At 41.3% G+C, this 20,286-nt stretch overlaps 2 protein-coding genes across 2 annotated transcripts; one reads left to right on the forward strand and one right to left on the reverse strand.

Annotated features, from left to right (window-relative positions):
• The first annotated feature begins 727 nt into the window (after window positions 1-727).
• On the forward strand, window positions 728-13,768 carry CCT2 (chaperonin containing TCP1, subunit 2 (beta)). The gene is made up of 15 exons (XM_009578572.1): window positions 728-883; window positions 1,366-1,431; window positions 1,530-1,641; window positions 3,050-3,126; window positions 4,139-4,251; window positions 4,798-5,000; window positions 5,198-5,298; window positions 5,384-5,511; window positions 7,571-7,674; window positions 9,470-9,589; window positions 10,176-10,304; window positions 10,399-10,502; window positions 12,159-12,258; window positions 12,923-13,064; window positions 13,732-13,768. Exons 2-15 carry the CDS (start codon window positions 1,429-1,431, stop codon window positions 13,760-13,762), a joined length of 1,467 nt encoding a protein of 488 aa, XP_009576867.1. The 5' UTR covers window positions 728-883; window positions 1,366-1,428; the 3' UTR covers window positions 13,763-13,768.
• Window positions 13,769-16,683: 2,915 nt separating this feature from the next.
• LRRC10 (leucine rich repeat containing 10) lies at window positions 16,684-17,520 on the reverse strand. The gene has a single exon (XM_009578573.1). It carries the CDS (start codon window positions 17,518-17,520, stop codon window positions 16,684-16,686), a length of 837 nt encoding a protein of 278 aa, XP_009576868.1.
• Window positions 17,521-20,286: the final 2,766 nt, after the last annotated feature.

The raw sequence follows: 20,286 nt of genomic DNA on the forward strand, positions 1-20,286 counted from the left end.
CTTCACGTGATTACAAGATTGCAAGATAGATTTTTAAGAAAGAGTGAAGATGAATTTATCTTGAATATATCTTTTTATCAAACCAAATGGGGTATAGAAATAAATCATTTTAATAATAAAAACATTGTTTAGGTTTGTTGTGATTTAACCCCAGCCAGCAACTAAGCACCACACGGCCGCTCGCTCACTCCTCCCCCCAGTGGGATGGGGGAGAGAATCAGAACAGTAAAAGTGAGAACACTTATGGATTGAGACAAGAACAGTTTAATAATTGAAATGAAATATAATAATAATAATAAAAAGAAGAAGAAGAAGTAATAAAAAGGAAAATAACAAAAAGAGAGAGTAGTAAAACCCAAGAAAGACAAATGATGCAAATACCCCTGGCGCCCAGCCAGTCCTCGAGCAGCAGGCCCCCGGCCAGCTTTCCCCTCGTTTATATACTGAGCATGGCATCGTATGGTGTGGAGTATCCCTTTGGCCAGTTTGGGTTAGCTGTCCTGGCTGTGCCACCTCCCAGCTTCTTGTGCATCTTGTGCCTCTTGTGCCTTCTCTGTCGGTAGAGCATGAGAAGCTGAAAAGGCCTTGACTCCGTGTAAGCACTGCTTGGCAACAACTAAAACATCAGTGTGTTCTCAACATTATTCTCATACTAAATCCAAAACACAGCACTGTCCCAGCTGCTAGGAGAAAAATTAACTCTATCCCAGCTGAAACCAGGACAAGGTTGTTAGTGTCAGGGATTTGTTTTTAAAATGCATTGTTTTATTAAAGCTAAAGGAATATTCTTATGTTAACTCTGTTTTAGGCATCCATTTCTCTCGCTCCTGTGAACATTTTCAAGGCAGGTGCAGATGAAGAAAAGGCAGAAACAGCTCGATTGGTAAGTTTTATTCTCTAAGAAACTGGTGATACTTGGGGTAATTAAACTTTGTCTTTTCTACTGTTAAATGTATTTTCAGTTTATGGTGATGTGGAACTTCCTCCGTCTCTTACTGGTTTTTCTTGTTGCATGTCTGAACAGAAGGTAGGAGGAGTGTTGTTTATACTAACGATTAGAGAAACTCCTCATAATTGTTCAAAACCAAAGTAACTCTGTAACTTAGCTCAGAAGATTGGTGTTCATTGGGAGGCATTTCTTTTGGCCGTGAGACAGGCTTTTATGGTTTCTGTGAGAATTAAGTATATTTGATCTGGTTATCAAAATGTAGCCGTTAAGAAACTTGGATCCAGACTCTGCTGAAAGAAGTGTGGCTGTGGAAGGGCTGGGTTAAGAAGTCCTCTTGGAAGTTATGGGCTAGCGTATAATTCTTGTATTAAAGTAGAAATAAATAATTCTCTAAGGTCTATTTGCTTTCATTTCAGTCATCCTTTGTTGGTGCCATTGCTATTGGTGACCTGGTCAAGAGCACTCTGGGGCCTAAAGGCATGGTAAGACAGCTGCAAGTTCTCAGTGGTCATACCTGTTAATTTAGTTTTAATAGTTACAGTACGTTTTCAAGCAGTATTCTGAATCTTGCATCTTATAGGACAAGATTCTTTTAAGTACTGGGAGAGATAGCACGGTAACAGTGACTAATGATGGTGCTACCATCCTGAAAGCTATTGGAGTTGACAACCCAGCTGCCAAGGTCTTGGTTGGTGAGTTTTTAACAGCTTGTTGTTGCAGTACTTGGCATTGCTTCATTTGTAACTTTATTATGTAGTTTTTATTTGTTCTTAGAAAAGTATTCTTCAAATAATGTGCAAAACTGAAGGGAGGGAGAGCAGAATTCCTGAAGTAAGGAGGCCAAGGTGTTGCAAGAGTTGTGGAACTCTGCAAAAGTAAAATTGAGGTTATGCTGCTCTTGCAAAACTGTTCTGGTGTCTCCTTGTTTTCCCTCAACCCTGGTTTGTCCCAGGAGTCAGAAGGGACAAAAGACAGCTGTGTGCCCCTCCTTTTTCACCGGGAAAATTCGGAACAGAAATCTGCTGGGGTACAGAGGTTCTCTCTGGTTCTCCCTGATTTAAATCTTTTTTTGTCACTTAATCAACGTTGTACTCTGGACGGCTTTTACCTTTGTGATCAACTGTCTTAGTGTGCAGATGGTCAGTTCTAGTGACAAGCAGAACCCTGAACAATTTGGTGTCAAGATTCTTAATGATTTCGTGTTTGCTGGGTCCTCGTTTATCAGCAGTTCATGTGGCATACTTGGTTATTATACTCTCTGGTCCTGTATGCATACCTTAGAGCTTCTATCCGGCCCTACTTCCTTTTGATGACCATCTTTAGGAATAGGGAGAGAGGGGAGTAGCTCTTGACCATTGCCAGGCTGGAACTGGTATCTAGGTTGCAAATAAAGAGCAGGAATTTGAAGGATGCTGAATTTGATTTGCATCTCAGGTTTTTCTGTGACTTACTGTCCTGGTTCCGGCTGGGACAGAGTTAACTTTCTTCCCAGTAGCTTGGGGGGTGTGCTGTGTTTTGGGTTTGGTATGAAAGGAGCGTTGATGGCCCATTGATGCTTTGGCTGTTGCTGGGTGGTGCTTGCACCGGGGTGGGGGGAGCACAGCCGGGGTGGTGGACCCAGCTGGCCAATGGGGTATTCTATACCATGTAACATCATGCTCAGTATAAAAACCAGGTGTGTGGGGGGGCTTGCCCCCCGTTTGTGCGATGCGGTTGGTGAGCAGTTGCATTGTGCATTGCCTGCTTTGTATATTCTGTTATTGTTGTTGTTCTCATTGTTACTGTTACTATTCTACTTTGTTTTATTTCGATTATTAAACTGTTTTTATCTCAACCCGGGAGTTTTCCTACTTGTGCCCTCCCAATTCTGTCCCACATCCCACCGGAGGCGGGGGGGTGGGCGAGCGGCTGCGTGGGGTTTATTTGCCGGCTGGGGTTAAACCACGACACTTACAGAGTGACCTCTTTAAACTATCGAAGAGTTAAGATTCTTTTTTCTTCTCCAAACTAATGTGAGCGAAAAGTAATTGTATGTGAAGCTGGTACTGGTGAGCATGGTATTTTGAATCAAAACATCAATACAGTGTTTTCCTTCTTTAGATATGTCAAAGGTTCAAGATGATGAAGTTGGTGATGGAACTACATCTGTCACAGTGTTGGCAGCTGAATTACTGAGGGTAATGTATTACGGTTTTTGTGTTTCTATTTGGCAGTGTACTCCTGTGATATCAATAGGCGGTGTATTATTTGATGTTTATAGAGGGGGCTCCCAAAGTATAGGAATACCTTGCTCCGTTGCAATTGGTAGGAAAAAAACCCCTTACATATCACGTCATCATTTTATTTTTTTTTTTTTAAATTTTAGACTGTATTACTTATTTTATTATTTATATATTCACAAGTATTTTAATTTGGTACATTTTAGAAAATTATTTCTTCTGATTTCATTATGCAAGTGAAACAGAGAAGCGTCACTCTCATAGGTCTCTTCCTGGATGTTGCACTGGGCAGCATGCAGCACTGCTTAGTTGCGAGGCTCAATCCTCTGAAATCCTTTTCCATAACATTAATGAAAAAAAAAAAGGCATGTTAAATTCTGTTCTTGTGTGCACAAGACCTGAATTCATACTGTTCCTTTAAACTCTGCATGGCTTTTATGTTTATATAAAAGTTTACACTGCCAAACTAAATCTGAATAACTGTGAAAGAGGTGAAGTGAGGAATTCTTGTTAGCAGAGCTGTGCCAGTAAATCTAATCATCTCAGATCCAGGAACTGTGATCAAGAGCATCTGAGAAATGATCCATCAGCTTGCCAAGTTCCTCACGAAAAGGGAGTTTGAAGTTGTATTTTTTTCCAACTACACTTTTAAGTTGCAGCTATAAATGAACAGGAAACTGATCTCAAACATGAAGTGAAAGATTGCTATTTTGAAGTATATGTCTGATTGCTATTCATATTGGAGTTAGGATTTTTTTTTCATTAATCAAAATTTCTTGATGATATTCCAAGGGCAGATCCATTTGCCTAGATTGGAAAAAACCTGCCAATAGGGTGACTTTAATTTCATTGTTATAGCTCTCTGGCTTTTACTGCTATTCAGAATTTTCTGATTACTTGGAAGTGTTTTTCCTAGTTAGTATAAATGTACCTTGGGGGAAAAAGCTAATTATTAATTTCATTTAAATAGGAGGCAGAATTACTGATTTCAAAGAAGATTCATCCTCAGACCATCATTGCAGGCTGGAGAGCAGCCACAAAAGCTTCAAGAGAGGCACTTTCGAAAGCGGCAGTGGATCATGGGTTAGTAATGTATAATTGCTGTAACTTTATAAACCAATCAAGATTAAAACATCAGTGAGAATTACTGAGAAATTCTTTGCTCTCTTTTAAGTAGTGTAAAGGCTGAATTCATTAATTTTAACAGTAAAAAAAAAAAAAAGACTGCTTTCTTTTTTAGATGAACTACAGAAGCTTTATGAAATTATTTAAAATGACTTATGATGTGCAGAAACAAAATACAAGCAATAATTTGCTCCCTAGAACAAAAATCTGAGCTGTTATTTCAGATTTCGTACTCTGATTCTAAATGTGACTATTTTCTTTACCCGACACTTTGAGAGCACAGACTTTCTAAAGCTGAATGCAAAAGTTCCCCTAATTGAACTTGTATTTCAAATAGAAGGTTGTGTTTTGGGACATTGGAGGGATTCTGTGTAGCATTCCTCAAAACGGAATATGGTACACATAGATGCAGGATAGAAGAAGCAGGGATAGACTCAGAGTGGTAGGTTGACGGTAGTTAAGGCTTTCAAACTTTGCACTTTAACTGTACTGACTTTATTTTAGTGATGATGAAGTGAAGTTCCGTGAAGACTTGATGAACATTGCTGGAACGACTCTTTCGTCAAAATTACTTACTCATCATAAAGATCACTTTGTCAAGCTAGCTGTAGAAGCTGTTCTTAGGTTGAAAGGTTCTGGTAATTTGGAGGCTATCCACGTCATTAAGAAACTTGGTGGAAGTTTGGCTGATTCCTACTTAGATGAAGGTAAGTCTTTGTATGTTGGCTGTAAGTGCGCTTAAGAAATGAAGCTGTTAAAAATTACACATCTCTATACAAATTTGTTCTAAGAAACATTGCTATGTTATTATTGAATAATAAATATGAGGGGGTTTTGTAATAATTTAAATGAATTGTTCTCCTTTTTTAATTTGAAGTCTTACAAGACGTTTCTGTTACTACAGGCTTTTTACTTGACAAGAAGATTGGTGTAAATCAGCCAAAAAGAATTGAAAATGCAAAGATTCTTATTGCAAATACTGGTATGGATACAGACAAGATTAAGGTATGTTACAGAACTACTGCTGTAAAAACATTGTTTTTGTAAATGGAATTAATTTTTAGATTGAACTCTGTTTTCTTCGATTTAGATTTTTGGCTCTCGTGTTAGAGTGGATTCTACAGCAAAAGTTGCAGAAATAGAACAGGCAGAAAAAGAGAAAATGAAGGAGAAGGTAGAGCGTATTCTTAAGCATGGAATAAACTGCTTTATTAACAGGTATGTGTTTTCTTGGAAAAAGGGGAGAGGTACAAAGTACCAAGATTTTAATATTGTATGAGTGTGAAGAATATTATTTATGCCTGTATCTGTAAAATTGGGTGATCTTGCCTAATGCTTAATTGATTCACCTCACTGAGGGTGATGTTATTTTCTGTGCTTCACCTCGTGCACCATGGCCCCTCTTTTTTTTTTTTTTTTTTTTGCTTTAAAGAGGAAGAACTGATGTTATTTAATCAGGGATCCATGTTTAAGTCCAGTTTGAGTGATGTCACTATGCTTTTGTACTAACAGATTTATTTAGTTACGAATACCAGCAGCATTGTCCACATCCATATTCCCCCTTTTGGGGGGAAATTGGTGCTGAAAGAGTTTGTGCTGCTGAATGCATTTAGTTCAGATTGAACCAGCTATGTTTTATCCTGCATTAAAATGCTGGTGCTGGAGTACTGTTCCAAATTCAAGAGTGTTTCGGAGGCCTCTCTGCTCCCTGCCATGAGCCTTTTATACACATCTTTGAAAGTATGAAAGATAACCATTTTCATGTGATGATTCATTCAGCTCATAACAAATACGATGAAACGGTATTTTTCTTAGCAGTGAACTTCTCTTTTTAACTGTCACAGTGCAAAAAAAGCATTCAGTTATTTAGCGATACAAGAAATGCTTCTGCCCTTCAGTAATTCTCATTTGGGTGCAACTGCCATACGTACAAGCAGCTTGACACCTGGTGTTTTAGCTTATCGTGTGGTCTACTAGGAAGCTGATTAGCTAGTACTACACCAAAGGATGGGAGTTGTAAGAGCAGCAGTGTTTTCCACAATAGCAAAGATTTACTCTTTCAGGACATAGTGCATCTTATAGCTCACCTTCAAAATTTTTGTTAAACATCTGTAAGAACCACTGACAGACTGATGAATCTCGTAGTCTCTCCATCTATGTCATGTTTCACATACATTGTGTGCAAGTGTAGGCAAAATGAGTATTCCGTCCAGTGGTACAAATACAAAGACTCCTCGAGTCAGGAGTCCTGCTGGCAAACTGGTGGAAGAATCCTTTGAGGTATGAAAAAAAAATCCTTAACCCCATCGCTGTTATCCAGTGTGCTTGTAACACAGGTAGTTGCCCTAAGGAAGCTCAGGTAGCAGTCAGTCACAGTAGCCAGGCTAGTGGTATTCCAGTTAGATTGACTCTTGACATTCAGATTTATTCCCTGACAAAATTTACTTCTGCTTATGGGCATACTGTAGATCTACTTCACATCTGATACCATAAATGTCAGCCAGTTAAATACCTCTGAGGAGATGCTTGACAAAAGTCAAGGCTATTTGGAAGAATCTTCTCTGCGCATACACAGCAGCGCCAATTGTCTCTTTTGAAGATAGATTAGAAACATCTTTTTTGACAGAGATGGCATCTCCAAAAAAAATACAATGCTCAGGCTCTAATGTGGAAGGGAAAAATAATTTGGCATAGCACCGCTGAATGGTCGTTGACCATTCAGCTTTAAATGACTACTTAATTCTAGAGAGAGTGGGATACATGCTAATAAGGGAGCATATACTCCTCTCTGTGGTCTGCTATTTGTATATGTTACAAGACTGGCCATTTATTGTTCCCTTAGAGTTGTCTACTGTTTGGATTTTGTATTGGTGAAGGAATTAAAGACATTACTTCACATGTTATTCTAGTGCACTCTGCTAGAATAGGCAGTTAAGTGCCCAACAGGTACTTAGGATCAAAAGACTTAGAATTTAAAGCTTGTGGGCCCCTGTGCATTGATAGTGTGTCTTCAGGGGAAGGGTATTTCAAAGAGCTATAATACTCAGAAATTTTTTTTTTTTTTGTTTAGCTTTTTACGTTTTCCTGTCACTGCATTTGCTTCTGTGTGTTGTAACATTCGGTGTGTGGCAGATGCCTTGTATATTGACTGCTTTTGTAGCTTTCAGAAATCTGTCTGTGTCCATGCTACTGAGAATCAGGTATCCTTTGTTAGTCTGGTGTTTAAAAGGTTTGTTCCAATTTGTAATGAGAAGATGTGCCTGTGTTTTAATTGCAGGCAGTTGATCTACAACTACCCTGAACAGCTCTTTGGAGCTGCTGGCGTCATGGCTATTGAACACGCAGACTTTGCTGGTGTAGAACGTCTGGCTCTTGTTACAGGTACACAGAGTACCTGGTCATATGAAATTTGGAGGGTCGCATTATTTGTTTGATCTTTAGTAAATGTTAATGCTTGATCACCTCGTTTTTACTTTTTACTGTTAAGCAGATCTGTGAATGTGAAAAGTATTCCAAATAAGCTTTATTTTACAGTACTTAAATATAAACGTATATGGAGGACCCTATGAAATTGGCCATAAGAAACTTTGAAGTTACTTTGTTGATTTATCAACTGCTATATAACTGTCGGTATTTTTTCAGAAGCAGGTAACTCAGTTTCTTTAGTATGTTATACTTCACATGTAAAATGTCTGTTTTGATTCTGAATCCTCCCTGCATAATGATTTAAACATACGGGTTTTTTTCTCTAGTAACTGCGAATAAAGGATCATAATGCTGACTCTGGAATATAATTTAGCCAGTTAGTGCCAGTTAGTAATTTTCTTTCATATTTAAAAAATATTTTTAGTTAAGTCCGTGCTTGATAAACTTTTGAAATGTTTGTTTTCTAGGGAAAAGATGAAACTTAGTGATAGAGTAAGATGATAAATCCACAATTAATTAATACCATCTTGTTATAAGTGGCTGTTGTTTGATTGTAGTAACAGAAAAGACTAGAGAGTCATTCTTTGTTAAAAATGTGGGCCTGAGTCATCATCTTGAGGTGGACCTCAAATGACACGAACAACCTGGATATTTTTAGTAGTGGTTAGTGTAAATGTGACTCTAGTGACTAATGAAAATGAAACTTCTGGAATGCTACAGATGATTCTCATTGCCTAAGTTAGAGGTAGTTAACTGGAACATCATAAAAAACTGAAAGTGATCAAGAGAACGGATAACTTGCTTTGCTGGGAGAAGGGAAAAGATACTGATTTGTTTAGCTTAGCAAAACTGAAGTAGCAATTGTGTGTAACTGTCTGTAGACACATTGACACAGGCAAACACTTGATCGAGAGGAACATTGCTTATGTTCTGGAACAAATTCAAAGCAAATTTTGTAGGCAGAGCAAGTGGACCATATCAGACCACACTGGATCAAATAGTATCACTGAAAAAAATGGACAAGCTTTTAGTAAGCACAAACTCTCTACTACAAATCTTGTCTTTCCTTGTACTGCTACAACTACAGCAACGCTGCAAGCTAATGTGGAATAACTGAGCACACATTGGGAGTGAATACATGTGAAGAGCAAAGTACTAAAGCAATATTCCATTCAGAGACATTTTGGTCTTAGTAGTACCCGTTTTGTTTATGATATGGGAGTTTACGAATGGTGCACTGTATCAGTGGTACAACATGGCATGAGACTCATGATTCAGCAGAGTGGTGGTCAGTGGTTCTTAGCCATCGTCAGGCAGGCAAAATGAACGCTGGCACAAGCTCAAGTTTAAAAACATAATGAACTTGATTTAGTATTTTTTAAATACTTCGTCAGTAAATATTACTAAAACTTTAAACAGATTGACATTTTAATACTGGCAAATATCAACATTTAGTCTCTAATCCAGACAGAACTCAAAAGCATTACAGCTATTTTAGTTCTTGTGATGTGAAACAAAATATTGGTGTTTTAAGGACTTGTCATCATGAGTAGAAGGTTTCTGGTGCCATATGCTGACATTGGAAAAATTTGGCATATCAGTATTGTTAATTTCAATTTATTTTTGGGCAATTAGTAAGATGTTTTTTTTTTTTTTCATATATTTTTTTTTTCCCCTGTTGGTTAGACCTTGCCTGAATGGATGCTTTTATCATGAGCTCTTTGACTGTTGTATGATGTTACATTTGTAGGTGGTGAAATTGCATCAACTTTTGATCACCCTGAGCTAGTAAAACTAGGAAGCTGCAAGCTTATTGAAGAAGTCATGATTGGAGAAGATAAACTCATTCATTTCTCTGGAGTGGCAATGGGTAAATGTTTTACCACTAATGGCATGTTGTAACGTTTGTGTTAACCCTCTGCTAACACTGTTCAGTTACTAGGATGGCATAGGAATTTTGTAATGATTCATGTAACCATTTTTATTAAAGCCTTGCTCTTCAATAAAAATACTGCAAAGATGTATTTTCATGGTTGAAATTGTTCATCTACATAACATTAAACATATGCATAAATGTTTGTAAGGACAGGAGCCAAAATTTCTGCTTTGGAAGATTAAATTGACAAGAAAAATAGCAACCTGTCATACTTCAAGAACTTGAGAGCTTGTTCTGTAAATGCCAATACTGTAAGTTTCCGAGGGGTTGTTTTGAGATAACACTAATTTTCTGTTAAATTAAATAAGGTGTTGTGGAACAGTTAATTGATGAAAGCAATAGCATAGTGTACATCATTTCATTCTACCTGTGAAATGTCAACGTGCTTTCTTTTTGCCCCAAAATTGATCTATGTAAAACTTGACTGCAGTGATAGCAAAACCATTACAAATGCTTTGCGATAGCCTCTTTTTGTGTCTTTGGTTTATTTTTTTGATCTTTTCACATTTGCACTTTTTAGGTGAAGCTTGCACCATAGTTTTGCGTGGAGCAACACAGCAGATTCTAGATGAAGCAGAGAGGTCTTTGCATGATGCTCTCTGTGTTCTTGCCCAGACTGTGAAGGACACTAGAACTGTGTACGGTGGAGGTGAATATTAGATTCTTTGTGCTTTGTACATGATACACATTTCGTATTACTGTTCAAGTCAGTTATAAAACATCTGTGTGTCTTCAATGAATAGGTTGTTCAGAGATGCTGATGGCTAACGCTGTTGCAGAACTTGCCAGAAGAACACCTGGCAAAGAGTCTGTTGCAATGGAGTCCTTTGCTAAGGCTTTACGAATGGTAAGCTTGTTTAATCAGATTGCTGGATTAATAGATGTAAAGTTTCACTAAGTTTACTAACTTCCGACATCAGATAGTTGCTTTTCTTTCAAAGTTTTGGTTTTCTAAAAGTAAAAAAGTGAAATTTAGCAACATATCTTGGAGGAAGAAAGGGGAAAATGTTACTGTTTTCTCTCTTAGAAAAAAAAGTATTAGTGTTTTAATAATTCTGCATGTTATAGAATGCTGAATGTTCATATGCTAGCCCTCTTCTAATTGGTTCTTGCTCCTCTTACCTGCAAGGTTAAAAGTGCAGCAGAAATAGCACACAAAAATCTTGGCTGATTCACTTGACGATTGATTTAGAAAAGAGCAACCCTTCTGTTCTGTTGATACTCTAGCGTTATTTGATTGTATTCGTGCTCTAGTATTGTCTAGAAGTCTCTAGACTTGCATTGGAGATTGCATCTCAGTAGGAAATAAGAATATCACAAGAAACATTTATAGAATATTATTGTGCTGACAGACTGTCAATTTGAGAAAAATTGCCTTCCTGTATATTAGGGAAAACCTTTCTTAAGAAATGAAAAAACATAGGAAAACATTTCTCCCAAGAAAATGAAATTAAAAAGCATGGTAAGACTTGGCATTACCTCTTCAGAAATAGTCTTTGTATCAGAAATAGTGTGGCCAGCAGGAGTAGGGAAGTGATCATCCCCCTGTACTCGGCACTGGTGAGTCCGCATCTCGAACACTGTGTTCAGTTTTGGGCCCCTCACTACAAGAAGGACTTTGAGGTGCTGGAGCGTGTCCAGAGAAGGGCAACGAAGCTGGTGAAGGGTCTAGAGAACAAGTCTTCTGAGGAGCGGCTGAGGGAACTGGGGCTGTTTAGCCTGGAGAAGAGGAGGCTGAGGGGAGACCTCATCGCGCTCTACAACTACCTGAAAGGAGGTTGTAGCGAGGTGGAGGTTGGTCTCTTCTGCCAAGTAACTAGCGATAGGACGAGAGGAAATGGCCTCAAGTTTCGCCAAGGGAGGTTTAGATTGGACATGAGGAAAAATGTTTTCACCGGAAGGGTTGTCAATGCTTGGAAGAGGCTGCCCAGGGAAGTGGTGGAGTCACCATCCACCTGAAGTATTTGAGAGACGAGTAGATGTGCTTAGGGACATGGTTTAGTGGTGGACTTGGCAGCGTTAGGTTAACAGTTGGACTCGATGATCTTAAAGGTCTTTTCCAACCTAAATGATTCTGTGATTCTGTCAGCACATGCAATTTACACTGCTGTCACTTAAGCAGTGAACAGAATGATCTGGTGGTTAATGCTTACCAGCAAGCTTACGTTCTTAAAATGAAACCATTTCTCCAGTTGTAGTCTGATATGATAACAAAGAGACAGATTTCTTTCTGTCCATGTAAAATGAAGTGACAAATCTGCTAATGAGCTTCTGTCCTCTCATCTACTGTCTTAACAAGGTCTTAAACAAAATCCTTCAAAAGGTGGTTGATTTCACCCCCCTGCCCCCAAACTTCTGATCACTGTAACAGATCATCTGCCTCGTTTTTGAAACTTCCTCTTCTTGAAACTTAATAGTAAACTAGTAATACCAAAGTGTTTTTCATGTTTACTAGGGATCAATCCCTGCATTAATTGAAAACAATCTGTGTTTATCCCCTTAGATCCCAACAATAATTGCTGATAATGCTGGCTATGACAGTGCAGATTTGGTTGCTCAGCTCAGAGCTGCTCACAGTGAAGGGAAGACTACTTACGGACTTGGTAAGGGGCTTCAGATTACTTTTGTTATTGGATTGGTGGTGGGAGGGGGATTAGGCTTATTAAACTTGGTCACATCTGTTTGTCACTGATGTATTCAGCTGGAAGAACTGAATACATTGATTTCTGTTTGCGTAGAGTGTAGGCATACAATGTTACATTCCTCTATCATTCTACCAGGCTTCTCACAATAGAGTGAAAAGCTTTGTTTTTGAAGGGGATGGTTTCCACCTGTAAAACCACTTTCCTTACTTACATTGAGTCTAGTTATATGAAGCTTAAAAAGAAAGGCACTGATTTAAAAAGAAACAAAGAACCAACACAGCCCAATCCCTTCCCCCCCATCTTAAAAAAAAAAGTTTTTGATAAGAATTCTGAGGTTGATATACTAAGGAAATAGTGCTGAGAGAACCGTTGGAATCTTGTCTCCTTTTCCCAGTGTATAAATTTTTCATCATTAATTTTTTTCATGTAATTGCAACATGTTAGGCTTAAATCAGGAGACTTGAAGTGAAAGACTTTATTTAATACTGACCTTATTATCAATATGGTTCATCTGAGCAGGTAAGTTACCATATAGTCAGCTTCTTGTAATTTCCTTTTAAAAAAAAAAAAAAGTTTTAAAAAACCCAACCCAAACAAACTTTTAATGTGTCTCTTCTTGTAGATATGAAAGAGGGTACCATTGGAGACATGGCAGTCTTGGGAGTAACAGAAAGTTTCCAAGTCAAGAGACAAGTTTTGCTGAGCGCAGCTGAAGCAGCAGAAATGATTCTTCGTGTAGATGACATTATTAAAGCAGCACCGAGGTATGATTAGAGTATCTACGTTGGTCAGTTAAAATGGTATAGAGTAATCTTCTACACAGAGTAACTGTGTAGAGAAGTCTTGTTCTAAAAAATATTTTATTTGACATGAAGACTGACATCTGACATGCTAACCTTCATGTTAGATGATTTTTTTGCATTAGCAGTATGAACAGGCCTTTAGAGCCATCAGTGCGCTTAAATTAGTATGCCTGAGCAATGCCTAGTTAATCTTGGGTCACCAGCAACTCATGTGCCATATATAGTACTAAAACATCTGCAAAAGTGGCTGACCAAAATGTAAGGGATCATGCTGCTTTTTTTTCTTTTGGGAAAAACTGTACTTAAATGAGCAGCTGCTTCTGAAGTGGAATCGGTAGTTAAAACAAAACCACATTTGTTAAAAAGTTTGTGAAGAAGTTCCACTTGTAAGCGGGCTTGCGTGGGATAAACCTGCTGCCAGGTAGTTTGCACTGTTTTGTGAATCACAGGTTTTGACTGCGGTCAAAGGTGGTGTATTAGCTTTGAGGTGATGCTGCCTTCTGTGCTGTGAGATAAAGCTAGCACTGAACTGAAATATCAACTGAAAATTAAAAAGAAGTGTGGGTGGGGAGGCTGGTGAACATCAGTGTCAGGGAGAATTTTCTGATTTTTTTCTTTCTCTCCCCAGAAAACGCGTACCAGACCATCGCCCATGTTAAATTTTCCGTAGTAGCTGAGGATACGTGGACCAGACCTCACCTAGTAATTTTTTTATGATCTAATTTTCATGAGGTTATGGAACAGAAGCTTGAGACGAGCATTTTGTAAGGTTATGGAATGGAAGCTTGAGATGAGCATCTCCATCAATGGCATGAAATCACTGTCTTCAGTTGGTTTTAACTTATTTCAGTTTATATGTGTTGTGGGGAAGATTCAAGTAAAACAGGGGTTTTATGCAACCCTATTCCTTCTGTTCCTCTCCAGGTTCCACTTCAAATACACAGAAATAAAAAAAAGAAATTCAATCCATCAAGGTTGTATTTGTCTTTGTGTAGAACCAAGAAGGGCAGTTTCATTAGAAAAGCAGCAGTGCACATCCTCAGTCCTCAGCTGCTTCGAGCGGTGACCAGGCATTCAGCGCTGAGGATAACCTCCCACGCCTTTGTAGCTTGCTGGTGGGGTTCACTTGGTGCATTTAATGTGAGCGGTTTATTCCAGTCCTGGCTGTGTAGGTTTTAAGTTGGGATCCTAGAAATAGGCTCTGAAGTTAAATGTTACCCTTTTCTAGTGATGCTGGAGTATTAGGCATTTTTTGATGATGAAAGAAAGAGAGAAAAAGCTGAAGAGGAACCTTGGTCAATGCCCAGAACTACAACTTAAGGGATTTTACAGTTTTTTACACCACAAATTTTATATAGGTAGGAGTTCTGCTGAGGGGCGTTGAGAGGAAGATGCAGTCTGGGAGAGATACCAGACCAAACGGTCTGTGTGTTTGACTATAAAGTGCTGGACTCGGGCTGACTTTACAAACACCTATTACTGTAATAGAGGACAGTTAGTGGAAAATGTGCCAGGCTGCATTGCATGCCCATTTTCTTTTCCCCCTTTCATGTCTATTGTGGCTTAACTTTATATGCTCTTTCCTATTCCGCTAGTTGCTGCAAAGGCAACGTGTTTCTTAATTGCACTAGTTTATGCTCAGGTCGTAAGGAAGCCTGTGATGCCTGCTGCAGTCTTCATGCAGATTCTTGACGACTGTAAGCAGAGACGAGCGGAGGTGCCCCGTCTGCGTGGGAGCCCGCTGAGAGGTGCCAGCTGGGCCTTGTGGCCCTTCTGGCCCTTGCAAGTGTAGTGCAGCGCCTCGGCGAACACCAGGGGAAGTCTGGAAATCAAGAAAGTATCTCTGCAAACATTTTTCTGCCTTAGGTTTCCTGAAATGAAGAGAGTGGTTACAGAACGCTCCTCCAAACTCTCAAAACAGGCTCTCCTCAGATCTCCAAAAGTGACAATACTGGGTAGAGTGTGCTGCGTTAAATACAAACCATTGATAAGCAGGTGAAAGCACCTTCTTCCCCACCCCCCACGTAAAAAAGTTCCATAGGAAATAAAACATTGAACTTGGATGTTAGAAAAGCCCCAAACTTTTGTCCTGTTTTTGTTTTGTAGGAAAAAATACTTTGTTGGAACAAGGTTAGATAAAGAATTTGGAACGAGAATTCAGTTAATTCCAAAGAAGGATTGTTTAATTCAGCAAGATGCTAGTACACTTTATTTCATTTAATGAATAGTAAGCACGCTACATGGGTGCCAGCCAGATCCAAATTCAGACTTCATTTAACAAGACAGCAAGTGCTAGCAGAGTCTATGTGTTTCCAGATAATTTTTCAAGCATGTAAATGACATTAAGCAGTCACGAACTGGCATTGAATCAAACCTTTTCTGGGAAGTCAGCTGCCGCTTCTGCAGGCTGCGCTGGGGAGACAGTTCCACTGATGAGTGAGGCAGAGGGAAGCGGCTGTTCTGCGCCACCAAGGGCTCCCCACCCTTTTAAGAAAAGCTGTCTTTTACCAAACTCAGTGATCCGTGCTATGCAGTCAAAAGCAAAAAACGTCATTTTGAGCCAGATTTCTTTTCTGTGTTACACTATTAAAGCAAAACATACTTAAAAAGAGTTCAGTGTGTTTCCAAGGGAATCCGAACCGGTCCGAGTTGCAAGCTGGAGAAAAACCCAGCTGAAGTCAACTGAGGAAAAGTTTGCCTCAGCTTCTGTGCAAGCCTGTAGTGGCAGGCTCCCAGCCCTGGCTTTTATTCATGCAAGTTTACCTTCGCAGCTCTCGTGGGTTTTCCGTTGTAGTCAGGCTTTGATTTTCTTCTTTGCTACTGCATGAAAACTCAGCATGTACAGCTGCCCTTACAGGCAGCGTTGTGAGTAGCATAAAAACTAGCAGCAAAGCCTCTAGCTTTCCTCACCACCATTTAAAATGCTGCTTGGCAATAACAGAACAAGAGTGGTCGCACATTTTCCAGGAAGAAGGCGGCAGTGGTAAGAGCATGCGCTGGTACGTACACGCTGTTTCCTTGATAGCGCAGCCAGGGCTCCACTACTGCTTCCCACGCAGCAGGCAGAGAAACCTTCAAGCTGTTGCTGTCGCTGCGTTTCAGGTAAGTCATTTGAGACAAATGCTGTGGGTTACTTCAGAGCTGTGACTCCCAGCAGCGATCACCTTGAACAGTGGCTTCCAGCTGAGCTCGGACACCGCAGCAAGGTGGAAGGGCGAAGAGTGAGCCCATGGGCTTCCCACGGGTGAAGAGCAGCGAGTCCATACGTGCTCTGTACAATCCACCCATGGAAAACATCTAAACCGTGTCTTCATCTCTACTGCGAACTCTGAGTGGTCCCTGCGTGGGAGGAGGGGGAAAGGGAGGAAGTCTTTGCTCTAGGGAGAGTGCTGGGTGCTGTGCAAAAGGGGGTGTCTGCGCAAAGGAGAGTTTTGCTGTCACCTGGGTCCAAACAGGTGCACCTACTCCTGAAGACGAGCCGGGGGGATGGTGCTCTCTGGACACCAGCAAGCGAGGGAGAGGTAGAGGTTGGGTGGCGTTGTGAGTGCACTGTGCCTTTGCCGGCATGGGCGGCTGAGCGTCAGCAGGGCTCTGCTTCTGGCTCGGGCTTGGTGGCAAGAGGTGGTGATGGTTTCTCATCAAGCGTGATTTCTATCACTGCCCCGGACCGCTTGCGGGGTTCGGGGGTCTCCTCTGACCATCTCCCCACCCTGCGCACCCCTTTGGCCACCTTGGGTGCGTTCCTGCAGGGGTTGTGGTCATAGATCACCAGCTTCAGGCCGGGGAGGTGAGCCAGGCTGGGGAAGAACCGGATGGAATTGCGATCCACGTCGATCAGTTCCAGAAAAGGCATGTCCAGGAGCACAGGGGGGAACTCGGACAGCAGGTTGCCTGAGAGCCAGATGGTGCGCAGCTCCTGCAGGCACCGCAGCGGGGCGGGGAGCGTGCGCAGCGCGTTGGAGCCAGCGTGCAGGGTCTTGAGCAGGCTGAGCTCGCACACCACCTCGGGCAGGCACTGCAAGCAGTTGGACTCGATCCAGAGGGTCTTGAGGTTCTGCAGGAGCCGGAGCTCAAGGGGCAGGCTGCAGAGCTTGTTGTTGCCCAGGTAGAGGATGCACAGCTGCTTCAGCGTGCACACGACCAGGGGCAGCGCTTTGAAGTTGTTGAAGTCCAGTGCCAGGATCTGCAGGTTTTGCAGCTGCTCCAGCTCGGGGGGCAGATGGTTCAGGTTGTTGTCACTGAGGTACAGCTTGACCAGTTCCCTGAAAGAGCAAATGTGCAGAGGCAGCCGCCGCAGCTGCCTGCCACTCAGATCCACCATTTTATCCACCGGCATCTCTTCTAGGTCTTCCAGGAGGTGCTTCTGGCACTCGTGGGAGGGCACAAAAGCAGCTATGGCTTTCAGACTGTTGCCCATCCCGGGACTTTGTTTGGGGACTGCCGGGACTGCAAGGGACAGGGGCCCGCCTTGGTCTTCTCCTGCTGTGCACTGGCCTGCCGGTAACTCCGTCTTCCCAATATAAGGCTCTGTTTATGTGGCACCAGCCATTAATCTCAAGGGCTCTGAAATGTTTCTGATAACCGAATGAGTGTTTGGTGACGGGGATTACGGACAGGACGACTTAGAGCGCAGGTCTCCCTCTCTCGCCCACACTCCCACTTGCTCCCCCGCAGAAACATTCCTTCTTGTCCATTCCTGCACACTATAGATGTTCTCCGATTTTGCCCCAAACCGTCACCCCGATGGCCCAGCCCCTCACCTCTCGCTCCGGCTGTGCTGTCTGTGCAGCTGGTGCTGGCTGTGGGCATTGGCTTGGGAAAGTAAACACCACAGAAGACCAAATTTTTAAACTCAGATGTTTAGCTTTCATGAAACTTTCAGCAGAAAAGTCGGATGTAATCAAATGGTTGTTTAAAATACCTGTCAAGACTTGACTGACTTTCCAGACAAGAGACACTTTTAGGGGTTTACTTTGCAAGGTGCCAAATACATAATTTCAGAGTGTAACTTGCCACCCGGTACTTACCTTAAACCTTTAACACAAATACTTGGCAAACTGCTATCTTGAGCTGTTCTGCTATTTATGTTCCTAATTTAACGGTGTTTACTATAGCCTCTGGCACTCTTGACTGTGTAGGGCCTTTTTCATTACATTATGTTTTGCTTCTTGTCTGAATTCCCATTTAATACGCTCGCTATCACAACCTGCCAAGGCTGTTCTCCAGCCGCCTTCCGACTGTGCTACTGCAGTTCCCTTGTCCGTACCAAAACCTGGCAAGAAACTGCCGTGAATTTAATTCCCTCAAGATTCTCACTTGTATGAGTGAGACAAATATGATGTTAAAAGTTTAGATGTGACAGTGTAAACTGTTCCCCTCCTTCTCTCAGCACAACCCATTGCTATTAAGGTCAGGAACACCTCTGATTTCTAGGAGGAGCCTTCCCATGTGTAGGCATCTCTGCATGCTTTGGCTTCTTGAGCTGCTGCTGTTTTAAGCTTTCTTAGGGATCGTCCCGCCCGCGTGTTGGCCACTATCTTTGGGTTTGAAAGCTGGCAGAGTGTTTTAAGGTGAAAGAGCCTTTCCAGCAGCCAGCTCTGTACTTTGATATCTACGGCTTATTGCTGTCATTTTCCACACTTACCATAATTTAGGGAGGATACTTTCTTCAAACAATCTGCAGTTGGTTTCTGGGCATTAGGTGCTACACAACCAAAATCCGTGATTGCTGAGAGCTACATATTCTTGGAAAAACAAAAGGCAGAACAAACAGAAGATTGAGAAAAAGGCACTATCAAACAGCTAAGGTGGCCTCTGGATCTCTGGTCAAATCTGGTAATACAGACTTGTATTACCATCACTTGCTTTCAGATGTAAAGCAGCTCTTAGCTATCAATTGTGTATAGGCTACAGAATGTTTACTAGTCTTTTCCCTGCGAGATGAGTGGCTGTGGCATGCAGCAATGATGGTATGAAGGACGTATGGAAGGTTTCCTGAGGGAGGAGAACAGCAGAGAGGGCATCTGGGGACCAGTATTGCAGCGGGATGGAGAGCAGCAAGTGCTGCGACCTGAGTGCCATAGAATAGGTTTTGGATGGAGAAGCCGGGCAGAATATCAAGCCTGGAGAGCAAAGACACGTCGCAGTCATCTGTGGCCGTGCTGTGGAAGAGAGGCGCTGAAAACACTCTCTCTCACGACAGAAGGCGGGACGTGCTGGGCGCAGCAGGCCAGCAGCGAGAGCTGGTTCGCCCTGAATGAGCATCTCAGAGTAGCCACTTCTTTACTGCTTGTACACTGCACGCCCTGTCAGAGGACTGCCGTGGGGAACAGGTCATTCCTGGATTTTGCAGGGCATCCTTTTCCAAGCAGTTGCCCTGGAATGAGATCTGACTTTTAAGAAAAATATTCCCCTGGCCCTCAGCAGGTTTTTGTATTTGTTTCCATTTCTAAGCATCTGCGGCACCTTCTAAAGGCAAGGCTCCCCGCCGTGTTGCGACACTGTATGCTTCAGGTGTGGAAAAGCAAATGCATTTGGTGTAAATAATAATGAATTTACATCCATGACAAAGACATGTCCCTTAGACAAATCCCTTCAGATATCCTGCTGATCAGAACAACATAAAAGCCTGAGTAAGAATATATTAATAATACAGTTGAGGCACATTTTTCTTTATAATCTATATGGAGAGAAATAACTTTGCAATATACCTTATGTCTATAAACACATATACACATTTATTTTTTCTACTTGAATTATTTCTTCTTAACGAAACTTTTAAGCTGCAGACAACTATTTCTTAGGGATCCTCTGCACTGTAGTTTAATCATTATTCCAGCTTATCAAAAAAAGTCACAATGACCTCTTGTTGCTGCATTTTTTTCTTCTCTTGGCTAAATGAATGTCTGCTTGGAACATGCTGTGAGATCAGAGTATTTGGGCAAAAAATAACCTTTGTGTGGTGGGATAATAAAGGGCTACACTTGCAATAAAATGAACAATCTTGGTCCTTCTGAGAATGAATGACTCAGTGGAGGCTCTAAGGCAAAGGCAGCCTCCTCAGTAGACATAGGGGTGGTGTTTTGAAAGCCACTTCACATCTTCAAAGATATCCTGATGCCCTCCAACATGAGCATTCATGACTTCCCAGAAGCATTTGTGGCATTTGAGGAAAAGCTCAAGC

This window comes from Fulmarus glacialis, unplaced genomic scaffold (assembly GCF_000690835.1).
Source record: "Fulmarus glacialis isolate BGI_N327 unplaced genomic scaffold, ASM69083v1 scaffold45615, whole genome shotgun sequence".
Classification (NCBI taxonomy): Eukaryota; Metazoa; Chordata; class Aves; order Procellariiformes; family Procellariidae; genus Fulmarus; species Fulmarus glacialis.

What these genes read in the sequence shown, in the direction of transcription:
- LRRC10 (XM_009578573.1), bottom strand. Translation starts at nt 17,520, where the DNA reads ATGGGCAACAGTCTGAAAGCCATAGCTGCTTTTGTGCCCTCCCACGAG.
- CCT2 (XM_009578572.1), top strand. An exon ending in ATAAACTGCTTTATTAACAG is followed by an intron (nt 5,512 to 7,570) that starts GTATGTGTTTTC and finishes TTTTAATTGCAG; the next exon opens with GCAGTTGATCTACAACTACC. An exon ending in ACGTCTGGCTCTTGTTACAG is followed by an intron (nt 7,675 to 9,469) that starts GTACACAGAGTA and finishes TTACATTTGTAG; the next exon opens with GTGGTGAAATTGCATCAACT.